Below are 23798 nucleotides of genomic sequence, written 5' to 3'. Positions count from 1 at the left end.
ATAAAATTTAATTTGGAAAATGATGAAGTAAGAAATTTGAAAGTACATTGGTTATGTAACAACTGTAGATGCCGTGTTTGTCTGTTGTCTTGGGTAGTTTTGCAAAGCGCGGAACTCACGTGCGAGTGGTGAATTAATAAAGGGGTGAATCCGTATTTTTGCGCATTAAATCCCTATCATCACTTATGACACGAGGGTTGCCACCTTTTCAGGGTACAGCAACAACGTCAGGGTAAAATAGTCATTCAACCTGAGAAATTGATCGAAATCGACGGCAGGCCTTGTGGTGGGACCCAGGTGGCCTAGGATACCAAAAAGGACGAACGAGAAGATGCCACGTAAGGAAAAGTAGATCGAGTGCAGGAGGCCCAGGGTGTGATTCCGTGGAACGAAAACAGTTCAGTGAAATTTGGCGGGCATCTTAATGAGTGACCAAATTCAAACAAAGTAGAATAAAAACCCTAGCGGCCCCATTCCTTTCTTTCCCTCTCTGTTCCGCCTTCTATTTTCACCTTCCACCTCACCACCATGTACCAACCTTTCTCTTTCTCTCTTCTTCTTCTTCTTGATCTTTGTTTTTCAATTTTTTATTTTTATTTTTTTTTCAGGTTGGGTTGAGTGTGGGGAACGAGAGAATGGGTAAAGTGTCGCCGAAGGAGAAGACTCGGAGGGTTAAGGGAAGGAGGCAGTCACGGAGCTCCGGGAACAAGTACCTCAGGCCGGGGACTCTCGCTCAGCTTCGCTGCTCCAAGCCTTCAGGTTCGGCTTCTGCTGCGGGAAAGTGTTGCTGCACCGATCTCGGGAAGAAGAGGGTGGCGGTGTTGCATACCAGGAAGAGAGCAAAGGGGCATGAAGATAATGCCAGGGTTTTCGACAAGAGTCCTCTCATGTTGTCGCCTGTGAATTTGGTTAGCCACGGTGCTGGTTTCGTCGGAACCCCCAAAACCCCTCGCCTCGACGATTCGCTTTCTGAATCCAAGCTCGAGTCTCTCCCCATGGAATTGCTGGTATGTTTCACTGGATTCAATTTTCTCGAGTTGTTAATTTAATCAGTTTTCTATAACTGGCATGTTTGTTTTACTTGTGTTTGTTCGTGTATTTGAAGGTTTGATTTGAGGGAAATTGATGCGTGCTGGTTTTCCGGGAAGAAAAAAACTTTTTTATTTGTTTTTTTTAGGATTTAATTAGAATAGTGATTATGTTATTTGAAGGCTAGGTTCTCCGTTGGTTAAACACCAGTGTTGATGGGTCATGATCATGGATACTACTCTGTTTTCTTGATTGGTGTTGTATTGGTTGTTGATGGTTGGGTTTCCTTGAATTTGAAGGATGTGGTAGGATATGTTTGTGTTCCTGTTTGTTTAACTTGTAGCTGTGTCTCAACTTTCCGATTCTGCCTTGGGCTTTTAATGTTTTGCATGCGTTTCTTGTACTTTTGTTTTGGGTTATTTTTGTTGTTTTCTTTATTAGTCATGACTTGCCACTGTTTTTATGAATTTGTATCTAGAGTTGCGAATTTATTAAATTTTCTCTAATTTGGGAATTTTTGTTTCTTATGTCATACCGAATTAATGTGTTTGCTTGTAAGGGTATTCAGAGAAATGGTGCGTAGGATAGAAAAGAGAGATCGTTATCTTTTTTTATTAAGTTAATTGGAATAATGATTAGGGGATTTGAAGGTTGATAATATTATGGAAGTTCTCTTTGCAGCCTTGGATGCTTAATGTTTTGCATACTTCGTCTTTTCTTCTATTTCTGTTGAGTCATACTTTTGTTGCTTTTGATGTTGAATTGTAGGTCTCGTCAGTATTTTATGTATTTGTATCTGTGGGTTTCGGTGATTTGTTCTGACTTGTTTGAATGTTGAAGCTTGTATAAGGAAGAATTAATTGGTTGATAGACTGCATACTATTTTTTTTTTTCTGTTATGTTGACCCCTTATCTTTGACAAATTCGAGGTTAAAATACTGTGTCTCCTGCACCATGACCAACTGAGAGCTGTGTTCCATGTTTCTCAGAGAATTAGGAAAGCTGTAAGTCGTGTCTCTGTATTTATGCCTTTAAATGCTTGTTTATGATTTAGCTGAAGTACTTTGGCTTCTTCTGTAATTGCTAACTTTTTCTAATGCTATTAGGTTATGATTGCAAGGCAATTTTACTTCAATTATACTACTCCAGATCGCTCTCGGCAAGAAATGTTAAGCACAATGACTCCTCGTCCTACTGAGCATTGGCCTTTTTTGTCGTAGGTGTTTCTGACAATAATTTTCTGCAGTTTTATATGCATGTCTTTATCATACAGTTTCATAAGCAAGTTTTCATCACACTCTTATTGTTTTTTTGTAGCAAGGGTGATGGGAAGGGAGTGAGAGTTCCAAGTCCACATACGCCTAAAGCACCGAGACATGGGCCTCGACCTCCTTCTCGCCTAAAAGTTTCTGAGATGCGGCAGGTTGCAGCAGTTCTTTTCCCAGAGTCAGCTTTTCCTTCGCGTTGCTTGGTGCCATCAGTTATACCAAGGCCCCTATACAAATCTTTGGCTTCTAATAGAGTTCTCTTCTATGAAGATGAACTTTGCCAGGCAGTTGCTCAGAATAAACTTCGCTGATGCAACCGTGTCTTCGATTTCTTTTTGCTCGCCGCCTCATACTCATGTTCTCTGCTGTGTATATTCTCTTTCGGTCTCTACTCTTAAGTGAATTTTAGAATAGTTAAAATGCAATTTTGTAGTCTGTCTTGTGGCAGTCTAGGTGGTGTGGATATTTCATATGTCTAAATAGATGCGGAGGGTTAGCGATGGTTGTGGTAAGTAATAATATTATTATAGTCATTACTTGTATATGGTTTGTATGCTGAAACAATTGAAGGATCTTTTATATTAGTAGTGTCAAAGGTAGTGCCCCATTACCTTCATCGTTGCTTGATTGCAATGAATTTGTTGGAATCTATTGACAAGTAGTTTTGTCAAAGTGCTTGTTGCTTCTTTTAGCTCCAATATTTTGATCGAGAGTGGCAGGATGGTGCGCCTATGTTATCATGCTTTTCATGGAAATTTATTAATTTAGTTTTTCTCAAGTTAAATGCCTAATCGGGTGGGTGGAACGTCTGTGAATGAAATGCTACAGAAATGACTGATTTTGCTGACGTGCTGTTTGCATGGTTGCGTAAAAGTACTGGTTAAACTGTTCGACATAACTCAGTCACAATCGTTCAAACTAAAATTTATTTTAATTGGGATGTGCCACAGCAGTGCTTCAGCTGTCTTTCTTTAACTTCTGAGTTTTAAGATTCGTTTAAGTATATCCAATGCATACCATTCGTTTAAAATAAAAAACAAATTTATTTTAATTTGTTTTTTGTAATTTTGTAAATATTCTTAGTTTGGGCTATCTTTTTTAAAATCATAAGACACACCGTAGCCTTCATGATAATTGAGCTACGGTTTTGTAGCTTTGTTCGGAGTATGTTTTCATAGTTGAGCCTCATTTTACAACATTAACTGCATCAGTGTATTAAGCTCAAAAGGAAAAGTATTTTCAAACAAACTTGTGAACATTTTTTGCCATGGTACTTGTGACAAGCATACTGTAAGTTCGCTCTGTGGGGTGAATACTGTCCCAGAATACATATTTTGTAGCATTTTCACATACTTTTAAGGACAAAGAATTACACAGAATGCCTGCTTCAATATTTCCAACGCCACAGCATGCAGTGTCCCCCACTTCAAATCCTGTTCCATAAGAGTCAATAAATTATCATGAAATTTGGCTAAGGTGGCATGGCATATAAAGAGTAGATGAAGAAATTTACCAAATTCGTTGTAGTGTTGGATAATTTCATTGAGTTCACTATAGTTGTCAAGGTAAACAAGCCTAGCTTTTGGAAGACTTTTGTTGAGAGCCTCTATTGAAGAAGAAAGCTTGGAGTTGAAGACCATGGCTGCTTGGTTTATTGATTCTACGCAATTCCTTTCTCCACCTCCCCCTAATGTTCTTTGCAGTGGCACACATCCTATTGGAGATAGGCTCAGTACTCCAATCTTTCTTGCTCCATATTTATACAGTTCCTTCCATTAAATTTCATGACATTTTCATCAAATTGTGAAATTTTCTAATACCATTATGCTATGTTGTTATTATTGTCAATATACATGTTCCTAGCCTTGAATTTAAATATTATTCACATCAAAAGCACACCTGAAGAAAATTTGAACATATATGGACTAGCATACTTGTATACTCTTCAACATTATACTCATTTCTCCGATATGGTGACATGAAATATGTTACTGAAACGTCATTACTTCCCATACTGATAAAAAATACGCTTTCTCTTAGAATGAAAGCTGTCCTTTCTTTCCCTGCACCGGCCTTCAGTTTTCCTATATAATCTTTGAACATATTCAGTTGATCCTCTACTGATAGCACTGCCTGATATATAACAAATGAAAAAACTGTTACGCTGTTATAGGAAAAACAGAACTGAAATGTTGAGAATTAGAAAATAGATTATGGTGGCTGAGCAGAGTGATGATTACTGCTACTTCTGTTGTTAGATGATCATATCCAGAGCCAGCAGAGGCAAAAGACACCCCAGTTAATAGGTCTTCAATCTCCAGAGTTGGATCAAGATAGGGTGGCAGAGTCTCCTTTATTCCAAACTTTTCAACTGAAATTATAAGCCAATTTCTAAGCATAATGAAGCATGACAGTATTATACGGTGTCCAATTCATACAGTATTTCTTTCTCAGTTGACATTTAGCTGGTATAATTTGTTGCAAATAATATTTTTCTTTTATTTGATAAAACCACTTTTATAAGCATTAGTTAGAACTTAGAAGTACCTAAAAAGTCTGAAGGGATCCTGCCATTGCTAAATCTCCCTGTGGGTTTTCCTCCGAAGAAATCCCTCCCATATGGTCTGAAATCTGCCTTCATTATGGTCTCAATATAATCGTTGTTCCCAGTATCCAAGATTGAATCACCAAAAGCTATGACAGCAGGAATTGCAAACTTGCTGTAATTTGTTTGTGATTTGGCTGTTACATCAAACATGTAAAACATCACAACAAAAAGACGTGCATTAAGAGATTTAAGGGTGGGAAGATTCATCATCATGTGACTAGAATCTCACACTTAGCTTCTAAGATTTTGATCCATATAATAAATTTATAATGGTGATTTTCATGTTTGGCATATTTTGTTGATTGGAAGTCCATAGCATTTACCCGTTGGTGTTAGGTATTTAAGCAAGGCAACTGATTTAGTCTTCAAGTTTCTCACGAAACTTTGTTCATGCATGTAGTGTGCTTCCTTAAAAGTGCCTGGTAATAAGCATGACTAGTTATTTTTCCTTTGATAAGAAACCAACAGCAATTATGCATACGCATGCATGCATAGTAGTTGGACTCCAGCTTTTGCAGAGCAATATAACACAAATAGATCAAACAGCACAACAAAAAGACATACATACACAGATAACTACATATTCAAATGTATAATGATAATAAATAGCTATAATAATTTTTATATACCAGTCATACACATAATATAACTAGTTATTTTATTATATTTTTTATAAAATTTATATTTCTTTTAGGATTCTTTTATCAGAATTTTTTTTAAGTTATATTGAACTCTTTTTTTTTTCCTATGATGAGTTGGGTATGTATGCAAGTCTTTCAAGTTCGAAAGTTCGAAATGTATAATGAATGAACTCATAGGACGACAATGGCTCCTTTCTACAGGTTGTGGCTGACTTACTTATGCATGCTCATAACGTTATTATTCATGTGATCAAATTAATATTTCTAAACTATAACAAATTTAATATTTTTAAGATAATAGTTAACAAAATAGATAGGATAAAATTAATCCTAAGTTGTAAATTAGTTCTTATAACATCATTATTTTTAAAAATTATTGATAAAAACTCATTTAATCATATAATTTTTTTTTAAACAAAATCAAAGTAAATTTTCAATTAACTTTAAAAATTCTTAACTCATATTATCAATATCAATATAGATCAAACACTATGTTAGTTAGAAAAAAAAAATGGAGGACATGATTAAGTTTCTTAAAGGGTTCTTAAACTTCCTTTTTCTTTTTTGCCAATTTTTTTGACTGGATTTTGTTTTAGGTTTTGTTGTTGCTGTAATATTCTTTCTAAGACTATTTCTCCCTGTACCTCCACATTTTTCTTCCTGCACTTCCACATTTCAAAAATACCTTCAGGATTATGTTTTTTTTTTTTAACGGATTTTAAAATTTGTTGAAGGATTTTTCAAAGGCTTCAACGGATTTCGAAATCTATTGAAACACAAAAAATGTGATATAAAGTTTTCTGAATTACCAAGGATAGTTTTGGAATTTTAAAAAAATATGGAGGTATAGAGAGAAATATGTGAAGTGCAGGAAGAAACAACCTCTTTTATTTCTTTCTAAATAATTCAATATTTTCAAAATATATTTGATTATTTTGGAGATCTAAGAAGATTTGATAAGATCTTACCATATTCAAAAATATTTGACAAATATTATTTTTTTTATATTTATTGATATGATTAAATATGATAATTATTTTAAAATATCTAAAGATATATTTTTTTTTCAAATTATCTTTTATCATAAAAATTTATCAATTATCAAAGTCTTTTAACAGGATAGAGAAAACGAAAAAGTTTAATTTTTATTGTTTGTTTCTTATCTTAACTTAGCCAAATTTATTCACTTTTTCATACTTTTCTTGTCTTCTTTATATAATGTTTGGTTTGGAGTTTTTGTGATTTTGATTATTTTCTATTCTTGAATTTATCTTTAAGGTGTCATGAAGTTTTAATCAATTTATTTCTACACGTCCATTAACCCAACTTAGCTACAACTGCATTAAGACAACTTAAAATATCGAAAGAACATTTATTCAACTGAAAAGTCATTTTTAACATGTTTTTATATCTCAAGCATAATAAAATCAATTATAACAAATCCTAATTAAAATAGTCTTTTTAAAAACAAAAACCAATTAAAAATCTAATATTAAAGACTAGATAAGGACATAAATAGATACTCATTACAATTCGAATGATCTTAGTGTATAATTATATTTTGGTCGATTTGAAGTGGTCTTTTATATGCAGGTGGAATGGTCATTTTAGCTGCTTTCTAAGTGGTAATCTTTGAAGAAGGTAGGCTTTTATACTGTTGTCTTAGATAGGTTTCAAGTAATGTTGGTTGCCTTTCGAGAGACCTTGAGTTGAAAACTTGAAAATTTATCCTTCTTTTGCTAGCATACTTACTCATTTGATTTGCAAATGTTCTTATCGAAATCTAATTTTATCTGATCCAAGAAAATGCTCTATAGACTTTAATGACTTAGACAGAAAAAATCACAAAAAACTTTCGACGTTAAATCAATAAAAAAGTTTTAGATATTTGAATAACTAATAAACTTACCATAAATTATAATCATAATGCATAAAAAATACATTATAAACCAAATTGTCCAGATTAATGACGTAATTAATTCACAAAGGTTGGATAAATGTACATGAGTAAAGTTTTTTAATAATATGTTCGTTTTTTTAAGAGAAAGTTATACTTTATAAATCTTTCTATGTCACGAAAAAACACGTTGAGAACTTGAAATAGAACTTTGCGTTGGATAGATATAGTTTTCCATTTTGGATTTGTGAGGTTTTTGATTGGTAATGAAGGTAAATACAAAATCTTTCAATGTTTACTTTATCAATAAAATCTAAAAGTTAATGTTAAAATATTATATTTATGTTGTTGAGATAGAATTATACACATTATTGTTGTGATGTAGTTATGATTGCTTGTTTTGGTCAATATTGCTTGTTTTGGTATATTTTGGTGTTTAATTGTTAAAAGAATTTAATGTTCGAACCAAATTGAAATGAGACAAGGAGATTTTAATTTATATAGAGGGAAAAAGGAAAACTTGTCATCATTTAATTTGTTATTGGTATATATTTAAGATACAACCTGTCGAATGGTATAAAACTCAAATTTTAACATACAACAATATTGAAATAAAAAATAGATTTGATTGAGTTTCATGTTTCTCATAAATTTAACTTTTTAATTGAGTCATTATTTTTTTTAATATATTGAGTGCTCCAAATTTCTATATTTTTTAATTCAATATATGTAATTTAATTTATTGGTTAAGTGTTTTTATCTTGTTTGATATTTTACTTAGTTGTATCTATATGTTACAAAATGTGAAATTTTATGATTAATATAAAACAATTTTGATATTACTATGAATTGAAAAAATAGAAGTAGTTAATATAAAAGTAAGGTTATATTTTGTTAGTTTGGTTTGGGTAAGTGATTATGGAAACTTTCCTTCTCTTGTCGGTTTATGCGATTTTTTTTCTTTAATGATTAATGAAGATGAGGATGTGTCTAATTGGACTTTGAACATATTAATATATTTTCTCAATAAGTTATAAAAAAAGTTTTATTCTTATGGTATAAAGTAGAGCTGTCAAAACGGGTAACCCGGTCCTACCCGACCCGACCGACCATGGGTCGGTCATTTAGTGAGTCAACCCAACCTGGTTCATTTATTAGCGAGTTAGAAAAATTTGAACCCAACCCGACCCACCAAGGGTTGGTGGGTAAACGGGTTGGCTCACTCGCTCGCTTAATTACAATTTTTTTTTAAATAAAAATAAATTACAAACTTTCTATAATTTAAATTTAAACAAATTTTAATCCCAAATTTCACTGCCAACATGGGTGTTTAATTAATTTTGAAAATAAGAAACTTAAATAATTTTTTCAAGCAAAAAAATAAATAAATATCTTTTCATAAAATTAAAATTAAATTTTAATAAAATAAAATAAGGTAGGTGGGTTGGTGGGCCAACATGGTCCACCACGGGTTCAACCCGCATGAGCTGGATTTAAATGAGTCGGGTTGAAATCCGACCCGCATAAAAAAATATAATTTTTTCAAACCCAATCTGGCTCGAACCCGTGATGGGCCAGGTTGGCCTGCGGGTTGTGACCCATTTTGACAGCTCTAGTATAAAGCGTGTGGATTGGGGGAATTAATTTGGTTGAATGAGGTGTCACCAATTAAAATTTTGATTATTTGAACATTTTTGTATGATTATTTACTTATTGATTTGGAGGTTCAAGAAAAAAAAAGTGAGTTTATGCTTTATTTGTTCTTTGTGTGGTAATAATGTTGAGTTTTTGTCTCATCTTCATTATTCTATTGCTGTACGTTTATTGGAATGGTTGAAGAAAGTTTCTTAAGAGTTATAGTTATTTTTTTTTATCTGTTTATTCAGTTTAAGAAGTCTCCTTGCAGTCTTTTACTTAAATTGATTAAAGTATAGTCATTATTGTAGTTGTTTGGATGATTTGGAGCATGTGAAATCACAATAGATTTCAGGATCCAATTGTATTTTCTTTTACTATTTTTTAAATTAAGGAGTTAGTGCGAAAATAAATTTTAGAAGCTTATAAGTAACATTGTCTCTTTTTTATGTCAAAATTTTTTGATATTCAAATTAGGAAAAGTAAGATGGTTATCTTTATAAACGTAATTCATCTACTAATTTGTGTGGATATTGATAATGTAGCCATGAATTGTCTTAATTTGGCTTTATGATTTGGTATTTACAGAGAAAGTCGGGCTAAATATGTGGGTAGTTTTCCAACTTTTTTAGGGATATTATATTTTTATTTTTGTTGAGTTTTATAGGAGTTATTTATGATTTGGAACATGTTTGGAATGAATACTTTCAAAGGCTTTGCATGAAAATTGATTCTTCTTTAGTCTGTCATAGTCTTTTTTGGATTAACAAGTAGTTTTTTAGAGTTTTAGAAAGAAATGAGGCTCATGCTTAAATTTCTGTACGTATACACACTTTAAAGTTTCTTATATATTTTTTTTGTGAAGGAAATTATTATGTTAATAAGTTAGAAAATTTAGTTCTCATTCACAAAAAACAATATAAATTGTTTAATGTTTTTTCATATATTTATTTGTATTTTTTCTATAATAAGTATAATTTGTTTGTGTTTTGTAAAATATAAATTATTACATATTTGATGTATTTCTTTGTTATAATTTTATTTTTTAATAAATATTTATGTGATGAGAAATAATTAATAAATTTTGTGAAGAGATGTAAATGTTAAACAGTAACGAATCAAAGAGGAATAATAATAGGTAGAAGAAAGAAATAAAAGTAATAGTTGAATACATTTTCATAACAAGGCAACCATACATGTCAATCCTACCAATATTTTGAAATCACGTTGATTGATCACACTTATGCATAACATTCCTTACAATCTCTTACAACATATTAGGCATAAAACCAGACAAATTAAATTGATAGATAAAAAAGCTACACCAAGTTGATCCTTAAAAGAACTGCTTAACTTTTTCATCGAGTGTTAAAGTACTAAGAACATAGTAAGCCTGCTCTGTTGGATGATAGCTGTCCCAAAATATGTAGTCAGAAGAGTTGGAGCATGTGTTTATGATGTAGCGGTTGCACAAAATGCTCACTTCTATATTCCCTGTGCCGCAGCATCCTTTCTCTGTCACTTCGAAACCTTCACACAACCATAAAAAACACAAACAGTCACAAATATAATGTTACTTGTTGAGTTAAACTGAAATTATTAATGGACTGTAACAATGTAATGATAAATAATATACGTCATTGATGGATGATTACCATATTTAGCAGGTTCTCTAATCATTTTTAGCAATCCATTGTAAGAATCAAGGTAAACAAGTCTAGCGTCTGGTAACTTCTTTCCAAGGGCATCCATTTTAGAAGAAAGCTTCGAATTGAAGAGCATCGCCGCTTCATTAGAAGATTCTACACATGCTCTATCTAAGCCTCCAGCCATTGTTCTTTGAGAGGGCACACACCCTATAGCTGGTATACCAAACACTCCGATCCTTCTAGCTCCCATTCCATAAAGTGTCTGCATAACAAAGGTTGTGTATACTATTAGCATGCTGTTTTGAATAGATTTCATTGTTATATAAGGGATGGCAGTAACATGGCTTATGCTTCAAAGATTAACCATTATATAATGAGTCTATAAAGTAGTAAATGCATGGTTATATGACAGTTTTTGTTTATCTTTTACATATCTATTTTTCCAAAAACATACCTCAAAGAACTTTGAGGCTTCAGAGGCCATTAGATCAGTGTATGAAGGAATATCATACTCAGCACGCCTAAACGGTGATTGAATGTAAGTATTGGCAATGTCATCACTTCCTATGCACACTATGTATATGCTCTTAGACACTATTTGTGTGGTTCTGTTTCCTCCAACTGCATCTTTAATCTTGTCTATATACTCCTTGAACATGACTAATTGATCTGACAATGACATCACAGACTGGTGACATGGAGAGAATAGACTAAGTTAGCTTTAAGATGTGCCAAAGTAAATTAGCTTTAACATAACATGAAAAAGTTGCATATATGGTTATTTACCACTAATTCGGCTGTTAGAGGATCATATCCGGCCCCACCTGAGGCAAAGCTTACACCAGTGAGGAGATCTTGAAGCTGCAAAGTTGGATCGAGATAAGGAGGTAAGAACTTCTTGACTCCAAATTTTGCAGCTGAAAATGAAAGAAAGATGTTAAGAAATTGAAGAGTTCATCCTCTTTAACTGTACAAGATAATGGTTTAAGAGCATAAAAGTTTGTACCAATAATATCTGATGGGACTAAGCCATTGCTGAACCTCCCAGATGGATGATTTCCTTCGGCAAAATCTCTACCATATGGTGGGAAATTGCATTTGACAAGAGTGGAGATATAGTTGTTGTTTCCTGTATCTACTATGGAGTCCCCAAAGACAATGACTGCTGGCACAGTTTCATTGTTGGGTAGGATCAGTGCAGAAACATATTGAAACATGAGAATGAGTATAAGCCATTGAGAAAGAAGGTTTCCACAGATAAGAGTCATGCTTCTGTATGTACTGTTTCCTATGTTGTTTTTGAACATTTGAAGTTTTGGTTTAAGCAACTTATAGAAAAGAAAAGAGTTTCTTTAACCATTTCTTTTTTACAATTTTGTTATAATGTATAGTTTGTAATTGATCCTTTTAAATATTCTTTTAAAATTAAAACATACCAATAAAACAATGATACGTATCCTGTTACCAACAAAATATTAAAAAAAATTATTAAAATATCATGAAAAAAAAAGTTTTTTTAACAATTTTTAGACGGTGTGTCTTCCATATGACACTTGTGTTGCAAAATTGTAATATATTTTTATTAATTGATAATATGTAATTTCTTATATGCAAACTAATGTTTCTTTGTTTGGTATGTTGAGGTATCTCCTTAGGCTTCATACTTTTACTCCAATGAAATACAAGTATTTAACATAGATAACTTCGCTGTTCTACAATTTTTATTTTATTTTCAAATTTCAAACCTATCAAAATATTCGCACCAAAGGCATGGTTATCATACCAAAAGCCTACGAACATATTAACAATAATAAATTTTATAATGCCATCCTATTAATAAATAAACAATAGCATATAAAATTAAAAAAAAAATAATCGAATCTTATTGTTAGAAAATATAAATTGTCAGTTTATTAAAATTTAAAATGACCTTGACGAATTAGTGGTGGATGATTGCTTACTAATAAGTGGCAAATAATAATGTCAAAATGGATTTCAATGCATAACTCAATTCACCACATGCTTGAGTTGGATTAGATTAGATTGAAAAAAAATTAATTTTTTCAAATTTAAGTTAAATTAAACTTAATTCATATAACATGTATCTTTAGTATGTTCGAGTCGGATTTAATCCACTGTCACCAATTCTTTATTAATTTTTTATAAGTTTTTTATTATAATTTTTTATTACTCTTAATTATATAAATTGACAATTTAATTTTTTAAATACTAGAAAATTGTTTAATAATATTTAAATATTTAGATGTTTAATTTATTTATTTACTAAATTATTTATCTAATTTTCAACTATTATCTTCGATTAGCATTTGATAAAATAAATAAACATTTTGATTGTACAACTATAAAACAATGGGAGCTCATTCATTTTAATTGTAATTGTACTATAATAAATATATAAAATAAATTAGGATAACAAAATATTTTTAAGTGAATACATCTACTTACTCATTGTAAATGGAACCTAGTATTACAAAAAAAATTTATAATGAGATTTAGATTTACTCATACTCAGTAAGTGGAACCTAGTATTACAAAAAAAATTATAATTAATTTTGGATCGACTCCTCTTGGTGAAAAAAAAAAACATCAAAAGATAAATATATTAAAATAACTTTTAATATTTTTGTGAAATTTTAATGTAAAAAGTAAAGTTTGAATTGATTAATTTCGAGCTCTGTGGTACTAATGCACCAGTAATCCCAAAAATATTGTTCTCCCGCTGCAATTTGTTTTTCTCACACCAACCATATGAGTGATCATCTTCAATCATAAAGTATAACCTTTATTTTTTTTTCATTCTTTTTAGTGACGGAGAAAAAATTGGTCTACTTTACACGTATTATGAGTTTAAATTTCAAACCTATAAAATAAAGTTTTACAAGTAATTATTCATAGTTTAGTCATAGTTTTCTTTTGAATTTTATAAATAGAGTTTAATATTTTTCTTTTCTAATAGATTTTTAGTTCTCTATGTATTGGGGACTCTAATTCTTTTGGTTATCATATTAAAAAATTTTATTTTTTAAATCTTAATTTAGTGAAATGTTATTTTAGTATGGAGGAATAAAGATTATTAAAATTGATACAATATATTCAATTTACATCTTTTTATAATTAAATTGTATTAAAATTTTAAGAAGTTGTACTGATATAAAGAAATATGTAAATAATTATGTAGTTGTTTGTTTGATTTGAAGATTGAACCCTAACAACCAAAGAACATGTTGCATTAGTTAGACATTTTTTTGTGTGAAAGTGCAATAATATATGATGGATGTTTAGGTGATATCAATTGTCTTATGACGTAGGTTAGACAAATCAAGACACAATCAAATTGTGTTGCTTAGACTACTACATTTTTAAGTAGAAAGAATTGTATCTTAACTATTAACAAAGCTTTTGGTCTAGTTGCAAATACTTAAACCAAATTTAGTGTTAGTGTCACTTAAAAGGGTTGTGTTTTAATTATCAATTATAGATTTTGGTCTAAGTCCTTCATTCAACAAGATTTTACCACCCATTTGTCATGTACCATGAGAAAATATGATGGAGTGTAGGTTATAATGGATTAGTTAATAAATATTATACATTTCTTTCCTATAAATATAAGGATTTTTATGCAAAAGGTTATACAAATTTAAAGCACTGAGGTTGTCAGATAGATGAGATACCTTCCAATATTATATCAAATAGATATTTGTGTTTCACTTCTAAATTCTTGTAAACGCTTCAAGAATTTTGGGAAATATATTTCAACTTAGTTCAACCCACCATCCATAGACTTATGGACAATAAAAAAGAACAATCCAATTTTAAAAAGATTGATAGGAAACTTTTAGTTTGGATCACTTGGAAAACTATGATAAAACTTTGCCACTTTTGGAATTCACCTATAATAAACAATTAAGAAAAAATCATGGATATAATGGATCCTTGTGAAACATTGTAATGTAGAAAGTGTAATACATTTTTGCATTGGTTGGACTTGAATATGATGGTTGGACTTGAGTTTACTACAACATATTACTAACATGGTTAGAATGATTTAAGAGAGACTAAAGACTTATGCTAGTAAATAAAAAATCATATAAAGATTAGAGAAGAATACTTTTGAAATTCGTTGTTAGTGATCATGTTTTTCTTAGAGTTACATCATTTATTGGTGTGAGAACAACTATAGATTTAGAAAGTTGACTCTAAAGTTCATAGAACCATATCAAATTTTAGATCTGGCCCTATCTCTCCCTTTAACTAATTTCCACGATATCTTTTATGTCTCACAATTTAGAAAATATATACATGATTTTAAACATTTTCTCTAGAATGTAATACAAGTAAATGATATTTTCTAAAACATTTTCATTGTGTTTGCAAAATTCTAAAGAGAATCAAAACACTTGGTTGTTTACTTCAGTTGAGCTAAACGATCTAGTCAGGAAGACTAATCCTAACGAGTTCTAAGTGGGCATTTTTGTTTCTATTCCACCCGATATCAGGCCGTTATCGGACCACTCAATTTCTACTATCACACACGAGATGTTTATACCTCGGCGTGAAGGGGTGTGTTGGAAGTTTCACATCGACTAGAGATAAGGCTAAATTATAATATATATGTGAGGTGCAAACCTCACCTTTCAAGTTGGTTTGGTGGAGGTTGAGTTAGGCTTAAAAACCCACTTTCTAATATGGTATCAGAGTCATGGTAAGAGTCTATCCTAGCGAGTTCTAAGTGGGAATTTCTCTATTCCACCCGTTGTCGGGCCACTATCGAACCACCTAATTTCTACTATCACACACGAGATGTCTATACCTCGACATGAAGGGGGTGTGTTGGAAGTCTCACATCGACTAGAGATAAGGCCAATTTATAATATATAAGTGAGGTGCAAACCTCACCCTACAAGCTCCTAGCAAGTTCTAAGTGGGCATTTCTTTTTCTATTCCACCCGCAATCGGGCCGTTATTGGACCACCCAATTTCTACTATCACGCACGAGATGTTTATACCTCGGCGTGAAGGGGGTGTGTTGGAAGTCCCACATCGACTATTGATAAGGCTAAATTATAATATATATACACATATATATATATATATATATATATATATATATATATGTATGTATGTATGTATATGTATGTATATATATGTGAGGTGCAAACCTCACATTTCAAGTCGGTTTTGTGGGGTTGAGCTGGGCTTAAAAACCCACTTTCTAATATGGTATTAGAGCCATGGTAAGAACCTATCTTAGCGAGTTCTAAGTGGGCATTTCTCTATTCCACTCGTTGTCGGGCCACTATCGGACCACCTAATTTATACTATCACGCACGAGATGTTTATACCTCGGTGTGAAGGGGGTGTGTTGGAAGTCCCACATCAACTGGAGATAATGCCAATTTATAATATATAAGTGAGGTGCAAACCTCACCTCCTAGCGAGTTCTAAGTGGACATTTATGTTTCTATTCCACCCACTATAGGGTCGTTATTTGAACATCCAATTTCTACTATCACGCACGAGATGTTTATATCTCGGCGTGAAAGGGGTATGGTGGAAGTCCCACATCGACTAGAGATAAAGCTAAGTTATAATATATATGTGAGGTGCAAACTTCATCTTTCAAACCGGTTTCATATATCCATATTAGATAGTTATAACGATGAAATTCGTTGTAATATTTGAAAGAGTGATTGAACCTTTTAAAAGTATTAAAGGAAGAAGTGGATGTATATTTACTTTGCTTTATATACATGTTTTCTAAATGTTGTTAAAAAAACTTAAAGTCTTTAATAGATATTTACAAAGAGCATTTGAAAACTCTATTCAATTTCATTCTAGAATTTTTCTTGTGTTTCATTGATTATCAATCAACACACAATGACAAAGATATCAAAACGCATGAAAAGACAAAAATAGTTAAAGTGTTAATAAAAATAAAAAAGAAAAAGATCTTAAAAGGTTTTGAAATACAAATATCTTGTGGGATATATCAATTTTGTAAACTAAACCTTTTATCTTGTAATGTTTAAGAATTAGTATTATGAAACATTGGTGAATAGATGTTCATATTCAAAAACTAACTCTGAAAGAAAAGAATAATTATAATTTTGAATATATATATTAAAATACATTGATTGAATAATTAGCTATCCACAATATTATATCCAATTATATGTAACGTTTTTAAAGGGTGTTACACCCTATATTCTATTTACATGTTATCTCTACGTAAAAAGAAAACAAAATATTGATGTAAAAGACCTTATTGAGCACATAATTTGAGAAGTCTGTTTGAAATTTTGGATATATAGGAATTATAGGGTTTAGAAGTCATTGAACATATTAATGCACATGCTGAGAAGTTGCCAACGCCCACGAATCTTTCATGCCACTTCCCATGCCTTATAGCCTTCCACAACATTCAACTCTACACCTAATTTCTTACGTTATATTTTTTTTTTTCAACAGACTTTTTTCACCCACTTATCTATATTCATATGTAAAACATTTCTCAATTTTCCCATACTGTCTTTGTAATCAATTCCCCATACTGTCTGCTCATATTGAGTTTGGGTACTTATCAACCCATAAAATAATATGAGTGTGTGTATAGTTATATCATGAAAAATATATTTTTTTATCAAAATGTGTAGAAGTAAAATTGTATTCTTTAATGAGAATGTAAATTTTTTTAATAAAAAAAATCATTGTTAAGATAGTGAAATGTTATTTTGTTTATTCTTCTATTGAACTTAACAAAATTTATAAGATATGACTTTTGATTCAGAATGATATCCTACCGAATAATGATATTTAGATAATATTTTTTTGACAACATTTAAATATCATCTATGTGTGATTCTGTGATTGGTCTATAGTAATATTTATGATTATTATTATTATTGATTGTGAAACCAATCATAGAATGATACGTAGATAATGTTCAAATATTGTCAAAAGAATGTTGTTTAAATGTCATTATCCTATCCTATAATCGCTCCTTAGTGAAAAAAAAGTCTCTTAAAATGATTAAATCTTTTCATATAAAAATCATTTATAAATAGAATAAATTTATATGTAACAAATATAAGAGAAACGGAGATTATTTTTTTTTTCATAAATATGATTAAAAAGTAATATTCTGATTTATATGTACACAAGTAACTTAAAAAGCAAATTCTATTAAACTTATATTTTATAAAAATTCGTGAGAACTAATCAAATCTAAATTATCAATTATTTGAATTTTTTTTTTACATTGTAAAATTATATTTTTTAGATTTTTTTTGTATATTTCTTTATTACACCAATAATCTCTAAGTTCAATATTATGAAAATGGTAAAAATATTTTCTTTTGTTCCCTAACCTAATACAAAAGATACAAACAAACATTAAATGAAATCATTCCAAGTATTCTGAGAAAAAGTGGTATAAATGATTATTATATATTTATATGCATTTTCAATGGTCACACCTCACTTTTAGGTACAAAAAACTCCTTTCAATTAATTTTACGTAATCCTTAATTCAAAATCTCGAAACATTATAGTCATGAATTTTTTTTGATGTAGCATTTAATTATTTTATTTTTATGTAGACTCATTCTTAAATAATTTTTAATGGTTTATAAAAAAATTAATTTTCTTTTATAAAAGTTATACTCAAACCATTACCATTTGGATGAAAAGACTCATATGGATTATTTTTTTTTATATTCTTCATGTTCGAGTTAGAGTTTATATTATATATATATATATATATATATATATATATATATATATATATAAAGTTTTGCACATAGAATTAGGCCTAAGAAGATAAGAACTAGAGGTAGGTTTTTGGTTGTAATGGTTTGTGTGTTCTTAGATTGCGTGTTGTTTGAAGTTAGTTGGTGAAAGCAACGAATAACTAATTCATCGTTACAAAACACATCAGTTTTACCTTTGTACTCAATGAAATGAAATGTGTATGAATGTAATCTTTAACAGTTAATCATCTATTACTTCATTCATGGATTTTCGAGTTTCAATATTAAATAATAAGTTTTTCTCATTTACCAATATAATTCATTAAAAAAATTATGAAATAAGAAGTATAAAAATAATGGGGAAAAAAAATAAATCATTTAGCATGATTTTTTTATACATGTTTGGAGACACCGCTTCATAAATGCTTCTAGAAGAAAAAACACAATAAGAAAAGAAAAAAAGTAAACAAATTTCTTTGAAGTTTAAAATAAAAATTTAAGGAAATACAATTTAACTTTTCTTTTTCATAATTTTTTATTTTTAATCTATTAACTATAAAACTATCCTCACGAATCTTAAGTTTAATTTATGAATCTTATATATGAAACATGATGTTCCGCTTTTAAGTTTTTTTTTATAATAATTATTAGTTCTAATTATCACATTATTGTCTATTTTCATATTTGGAATTTCATTATAATTTTATTCTTATAAAATTCCCAGAAAGATACACAAAATATATCAAATACATAATTTTGTTCTTGTAATTTTATCCTTAAATATTAAGCTATGTTCTTGTAATTAGAAATATTAGTGGAATATAAAGTGAGATATACAAAATTTTGTTAACCATTCATTTGGTTGATTGTTCCTAAACAATAAATATTTTTCTTTCGTTTGAAAATTATTTATAAAAAAGAAAAATCCATCTAAACATTCCTTAAATATAAGAAGTGAATGTTCATAAGAAAAAATGTTGACTTTCTCTTTACATACCAAACAAAATTCAATCTACATTGGTTGCTTACATCTCATAACACCCTTTTTTGTTTTGAATTTAGAAGAAAATGATGCACAATGAGCATCATGGTATATATATATAAAATTAAATTCAAAATGGTTTTTGTTTCTAAAAAAAAATTAAGGGCCCAAACCAAATAGCACACAATCCAGCCCAAGTTTGCCAAGTCCCAGTACAGACTATTGATTAAAAAAGACTGCATTTTAATGTGAAAAAATAATTTTTAAAATTAGTTTTTCTTTGTATTAAAAAATATAAGATTTTAAAAAATAAATTAAAAACAAATATGTATAGCTTTACAAGCTATCCCAACTTATGTGTTTTGTAGGGAAATTAAGGATGGGTTGATGCTAAACTCTCCTAGTTTAGGTTAAGACAAAAACCCTTAGCTATTGTGATTTTTTTTTTTTATTAAGGATAAAGAGTATTTACCTCCTTTAAATTTTTAAATTTTTATAAATATGCATTCTAAATTTTAATTAATCCTCAAATAAATGAATTGACTTGTTTTTTTCATTACCCGTGAACTTTAAACTTTATGTAAATAGTTACACCAAATTTTTATTTTATTTTAATTAAAGTTTAAAAATTATTGTTTTCTATAAATATTTTTTAGTTAAATAATTTGCATTAAATGTCAATAATTTTTTAATTTTTCCTTTTTTTAGTTATTTTTTATACACTAATTTTATTTTTTTATCTAATAATTTCATCATTCTTATTTCGTTTTTGGACAAAAATTCATCTGTGTCCAACGAGTTTTACACCTTTAACGAACTATAAGTCCAAGAATCTTTTGTTTAGCAAAAGAATATAATTATGCTTCAATTGTATTTTTCTATTTTGACAAATCATTTTTTTAAAATCTTTAATGGTCATTATCTTTTATCGTCATTGTCACTGGTAACATTCATCGTTATACTATATCTAAAAGTATCCTCCATGTTGACTTTGTTTCAGTTCCATATTATTTTATTGATGTTATAATTTATTGAGATCACATCATTTTTAACAATTGATGATACTTGATGTTTTCTTCAAATTTAATTATATGTGAAATGAATTTTTTGAGATTTTCAACTCTTCAATTAGGTCATCTTATATTTTAGCTCATTCTCATTTCAGAATTTTTATCTCCGGAACCAATGGACCTATCATGCTTTAAGCATGTTTGAGATTTATTTGCTATGTTAGGTTGTCCAACATGAATGTCAATTCTATTTTGAGTATAAGTTTGTAGCACATGTGATTTAGTTACCCCTTTTGTGTCAATATTTTTTTTCCCACATCATTAATTTTTTTTTTTTGCACTTATAGTTTTAAAATCTTAAATCGTAAATGCATCCAAACATAACGAGCTTTTCAAAAGAATTACAATTTATTAGTGGTCATATATTTTTTTTTAAATTGTTTCACAATCCAGTAAGATGTTCAAATTTCAACCCTTCATAGAAGTGATGATAAAAGAAAATCATAGCTTTAACTTTATCTTATTCAAATATTTTATTTCTTTATTTAGTGACACTACTAATACTTATTGTATCTAAATGTATTTTAATATTTAATTAATTCTTCCATATAATTTTTGAGGGTCACAAATTCAAGTTTTGCAATTTTTGACATCAATTGAAAGAGTCATCGTGCTACCATTTTATAAAATATAAAGTTGATAATAAAGAGAAAAAGAAAAAGATAATATGAAAGAAAGAAGTCTATTTTTTTACGTTTTTGAGGAAAAATCTCATTTACGAATACAAATGCAATCTAATACAATTCAAAGATTACAGATAGTTAAATATCATTAAAAAGTAATCAACACAAGCATACATACAAAAATCAATAAATAATCATTAATTCAAAACATTGCCTATATTTTTACATTATCAACAAATTTTAAATATTATTTAAATATAAATTTGTAAATAATTATAAATTTATATAATAATAATTTGAACTAGTTTCCCAGAAAATAGTATTGAATGAAAGCATACAATTTGTTTTATTAAAAAAATAATTTAATTCAAACAATGTTTTGAATTTGAACTGATACTTTCTATCAATTCAGCAACAATACATATTCTAAATCCCATTCTTAAAACATATTAAATTAATTTTTAAAAAATAAAATAATCACATTATCATTTTGTCTAATCAAAGTACTATATTTTATAAACTGGCAGATGTTTACATAAACAATTAAAAGCTTGCTTCAAATAAGCATTATTTGCAAAACTATTTTAAAGATTAATTAAAATGATATAAAAATTTAGGTATCCATCTCTAAAAACAATAGAGTTTAAAATTTTATCGAAAAAAATTAACGTCAAAAAGCATCTATTTTTTTTAAATGAAATGAAGTTTAAAGACAATTAATAAAAAGTTTCATTATGTGTTTTTAAAATGAATAAAGAATAATTTACTGTTTATAAAAAAAAAAAACGAGTCGATATATATAAGGAGTTATTGACCAACTTATATATAATTGATTTAACAGATAAGGCCAATTAAGATAACGTAAGGATTCAAGAAAATTAGTTGAAATCTTATATGAAATATACATAAAAATTTACTTGAGGAATTTAAAATAGCGAATTAATTGATACGGATTTTTTAAGATAACATAGCATCGAATATCTGTGTGCCATATACCTATAAAATCAAAAGTTCCATATAGATTCCATACATGTAAAATAAATAAAATATAATTGGATAATGATATTTAGACAATATTTTTTTATAACATTTGAAAATTATTTACGTGTTATTATATAATTGGTCCATAGTAATGTTTATAATTATTATTAGTGATTGTGAAGTAATTATAGATCAACCACAAAATGACATGACAAATAAATAATGTTTAAATATTGTCAAAAAGATATTATTTAAATATTATTATCCAATATAAATTAAAGAGAAACAACACAACTATTAAGAATAATTATAAGACTTCATGCCAAAATAAAATAGAAGAAGAGAGTAAACTGAAATACTCAAATGCGAAATTTTAAGAAATTTCAAATATAATTCTGTTTAATGAAATACATTTTTTTTTATTTCAAATTGGTTGAAATAATTTTGTTAACATCAATCATTATAATATTTATAGTTTTATATTTTAAATTCAAAGTTTAATCATAATTTAGTCTTAAATGGTTATTTTCTTCTATTTAATGTATTGAAACAATTCTCAATTAAAATATCTGGAAAATGATGATTAATACATATTTCATTCTTTCTCGTAGAGGACTAAGAAAATAAAAGTTCAACTTTAAAATCATTGTTTTTTCTTTATTTTCACATCAATATTCCAAGTTTAATTTCTATTGTAATAATTATATTTATGAAGTATTGAAATCATTTTTAATAACAATCATCGTGATTTTGTTATTAAAAAATGATTGGAAAAATTAAGAAAGGATCATGATTTTGTTATTAAAAATATTTGGGAAAAATGAAGAAAGGAACGTATTTTAATTATTTTTTCGGTTTAATGTCTCAATATATCTTTATTTTTGTCCAGAATCTCAGATAGGTCCTTTTCTTTTTCGACGTCTCAATTGAGTTCTTATTTTTGTAAAATTGAATCAAATAAGGCCTTTCCGTCAAATTGAGATGACGTCGTTAGGAAGGATATGCTGACATTGTAGTTTTTTATTACGTGACATTAAAAACGTGACTGAATTGTATTTTTTTAATTTTTGAATTAAAAATGAAATATACATTTTAATTCAAAAATTAAAAAAATACAATTCAGTCACATTTTCAATGCCATGTAATAAAAGACTACACGGTCAACATACCCTTCTTAATAGAGTCATTTTAATTTTAATTTGACGGAAAGGCCTTATTTGATTCAATTTTAAGAAAATAAAGACTTAATTGAGACGCCGAAATTTGAGATTCTGTGCGAAAATAGGGACCTATTGAAACATTAAACCTATTTTTTCCTTCAACTCCAAAACTATTTAAGTCTATTAAGTATGCCAAAACATTTTCTATTCTTTTATTATTTTTAAAATGAATTTATCAAAAACGTGTTAAAATTAAAAAGTAATTATTTTGTAAAAAAAAAACTTGTTAAAAAAAATTAAGCAAACTAACCCAATATCATTAACTTGAAATATTAGCTATTCTTTTACATTAGCAAATATAGGATGAAACTGAAAATTTAAGTAGAGCATGGTATGATGGTATGATTGACATGTGAATATTAGATGAGATGTTGTAAACGATAAGACATGTTACAACAATCATTACAGTTACTATTTTGAGACTAA

The 23798-nt window shown here is 28.9% G+C and overlaps 2 protein-coding genes across 2 annotated transcripts; one reads left to right on the top strand and one right to left on the bottom strand.

Moving 5' to 3' along the window:
• Positions 1-395: 395 nt before the first annotated feature.
• On the top strand, positions 396-2969 carry LOC106767164 (F-box protein At4g35930). Its single transcript, XM_014652004.2, has 5 exons — positions 396-530; positions 609-1007; positions 1959-2033; positions 2136-2245; positions 2347-2969. Exons 2-5 carry the CDS (start codon positions 636-638, stop codon positions 2606-2608), a joined length of 819 nt encoding a protein of 272 aa, XP_014507490.1. The 5' UTR covers positions 396-530; positions 609-635; the 3' UTR covers positions 2609-2969.
• Positions 2970-3533: 564 nt separating this feature from the next.
• Positions 3534-12011, bottom strand: LOC106765932. The gene is made up of 12 exons (XM_022784449.1): positions 11734-12011; positions 11514-11644; positions 11182-11415; positions 10734-10989; positions 10425-10608; positions 5474-5481; positions 5229-5324; positions 4845-5039; positions 4538-4668; positions 4197-4430; positions 3811-4066; positions 3534-3730 (listed from the first exon to the last, which is right to left on the bottom strand). Exons 1-12 carry the CDS (start codon positions 11993-11995, stop codon positions 3537-3539), a joined length of 2181 nt encoding a protein of 726 aa, XP_022640170.1. The 5' UTR covers positions 11996-12011; the 3' UTR covers positions 3534-3536.
• Between the last annotated feature and the right edge of the window lie 11787 nt (positions 12012-23798).

The sequence above is a fragment of the Vigna radiata genome, chromosome 7, assembly GCF_000741045.1.
Source record: "Vigna radiata var. radiata cultivar VC1973A chromosome 7, Vradiata_ver6, whole genome shotgun sequence".
In the NCBI taxonomy this organism is placed as follows: Eukaryota; Viridiplantae; Streptophyta; class Magnoliopsida; order Fabales; family Fabaceae; genus Vigna; species Vigna radiata.
The sequence above is the reverse complement of the archived record's forward strand: the minus strand, read 5'-3'. Positions and strand labels throughout refer to the sequence as shown.

What these genes read in the sequence shown, in the direction of transcription:
- LOC106767164 (XM_014652004.2), top strand. Translation starts at nt 636, where the DNA reads ATGGGTAAAGTGTCGCCGAAGGAGAAGACTCGGAGGGTTAAGGGAAGG. An exon ending in CTCTCCCCATGGAATTGCTG is followed by an intron (nt 1,008 to 1,958) that starts GTATGTTTCACT and finishes GACAAATTCGAG; the next exon opens with GTTAAAATACTGTGTCTCCT. An exon ending in CTCAGAGAATTAGGAAAGCT is followed by an intron (nt 2,034 to 2,135) that starts GTAAGTCGTGTC and finishes TAATGCTATTAG; the next exon opens with GTTATGATTGCAAGGCAATT.
- LOC106765932 (XM_022784449.1), bottom strand. Translation starts at nt 11,995, where the DNA reads ATGACTCTTATCTGTGGAAACCTTCTTTCTCAATGGCTTATACTCATT. An exon ending in AGTCCCATCAGATATTATTG is followed by an intron (nt 11,645 to 11,733) that starts GTACAAACTTTT and finishes TTTCATTTTCAG; the next exon opens with CTGCAAAATTTGGAGTCAAG. An exon ending in TATGTTCAAATTTTCTTCAG is followed by an intron (nt 4,067 to 4,196) that starts GTGTGCTTTTGA and finishes ATTTAATGGAAG; the next exon opens with GAACTGTATAAATATGGAGC.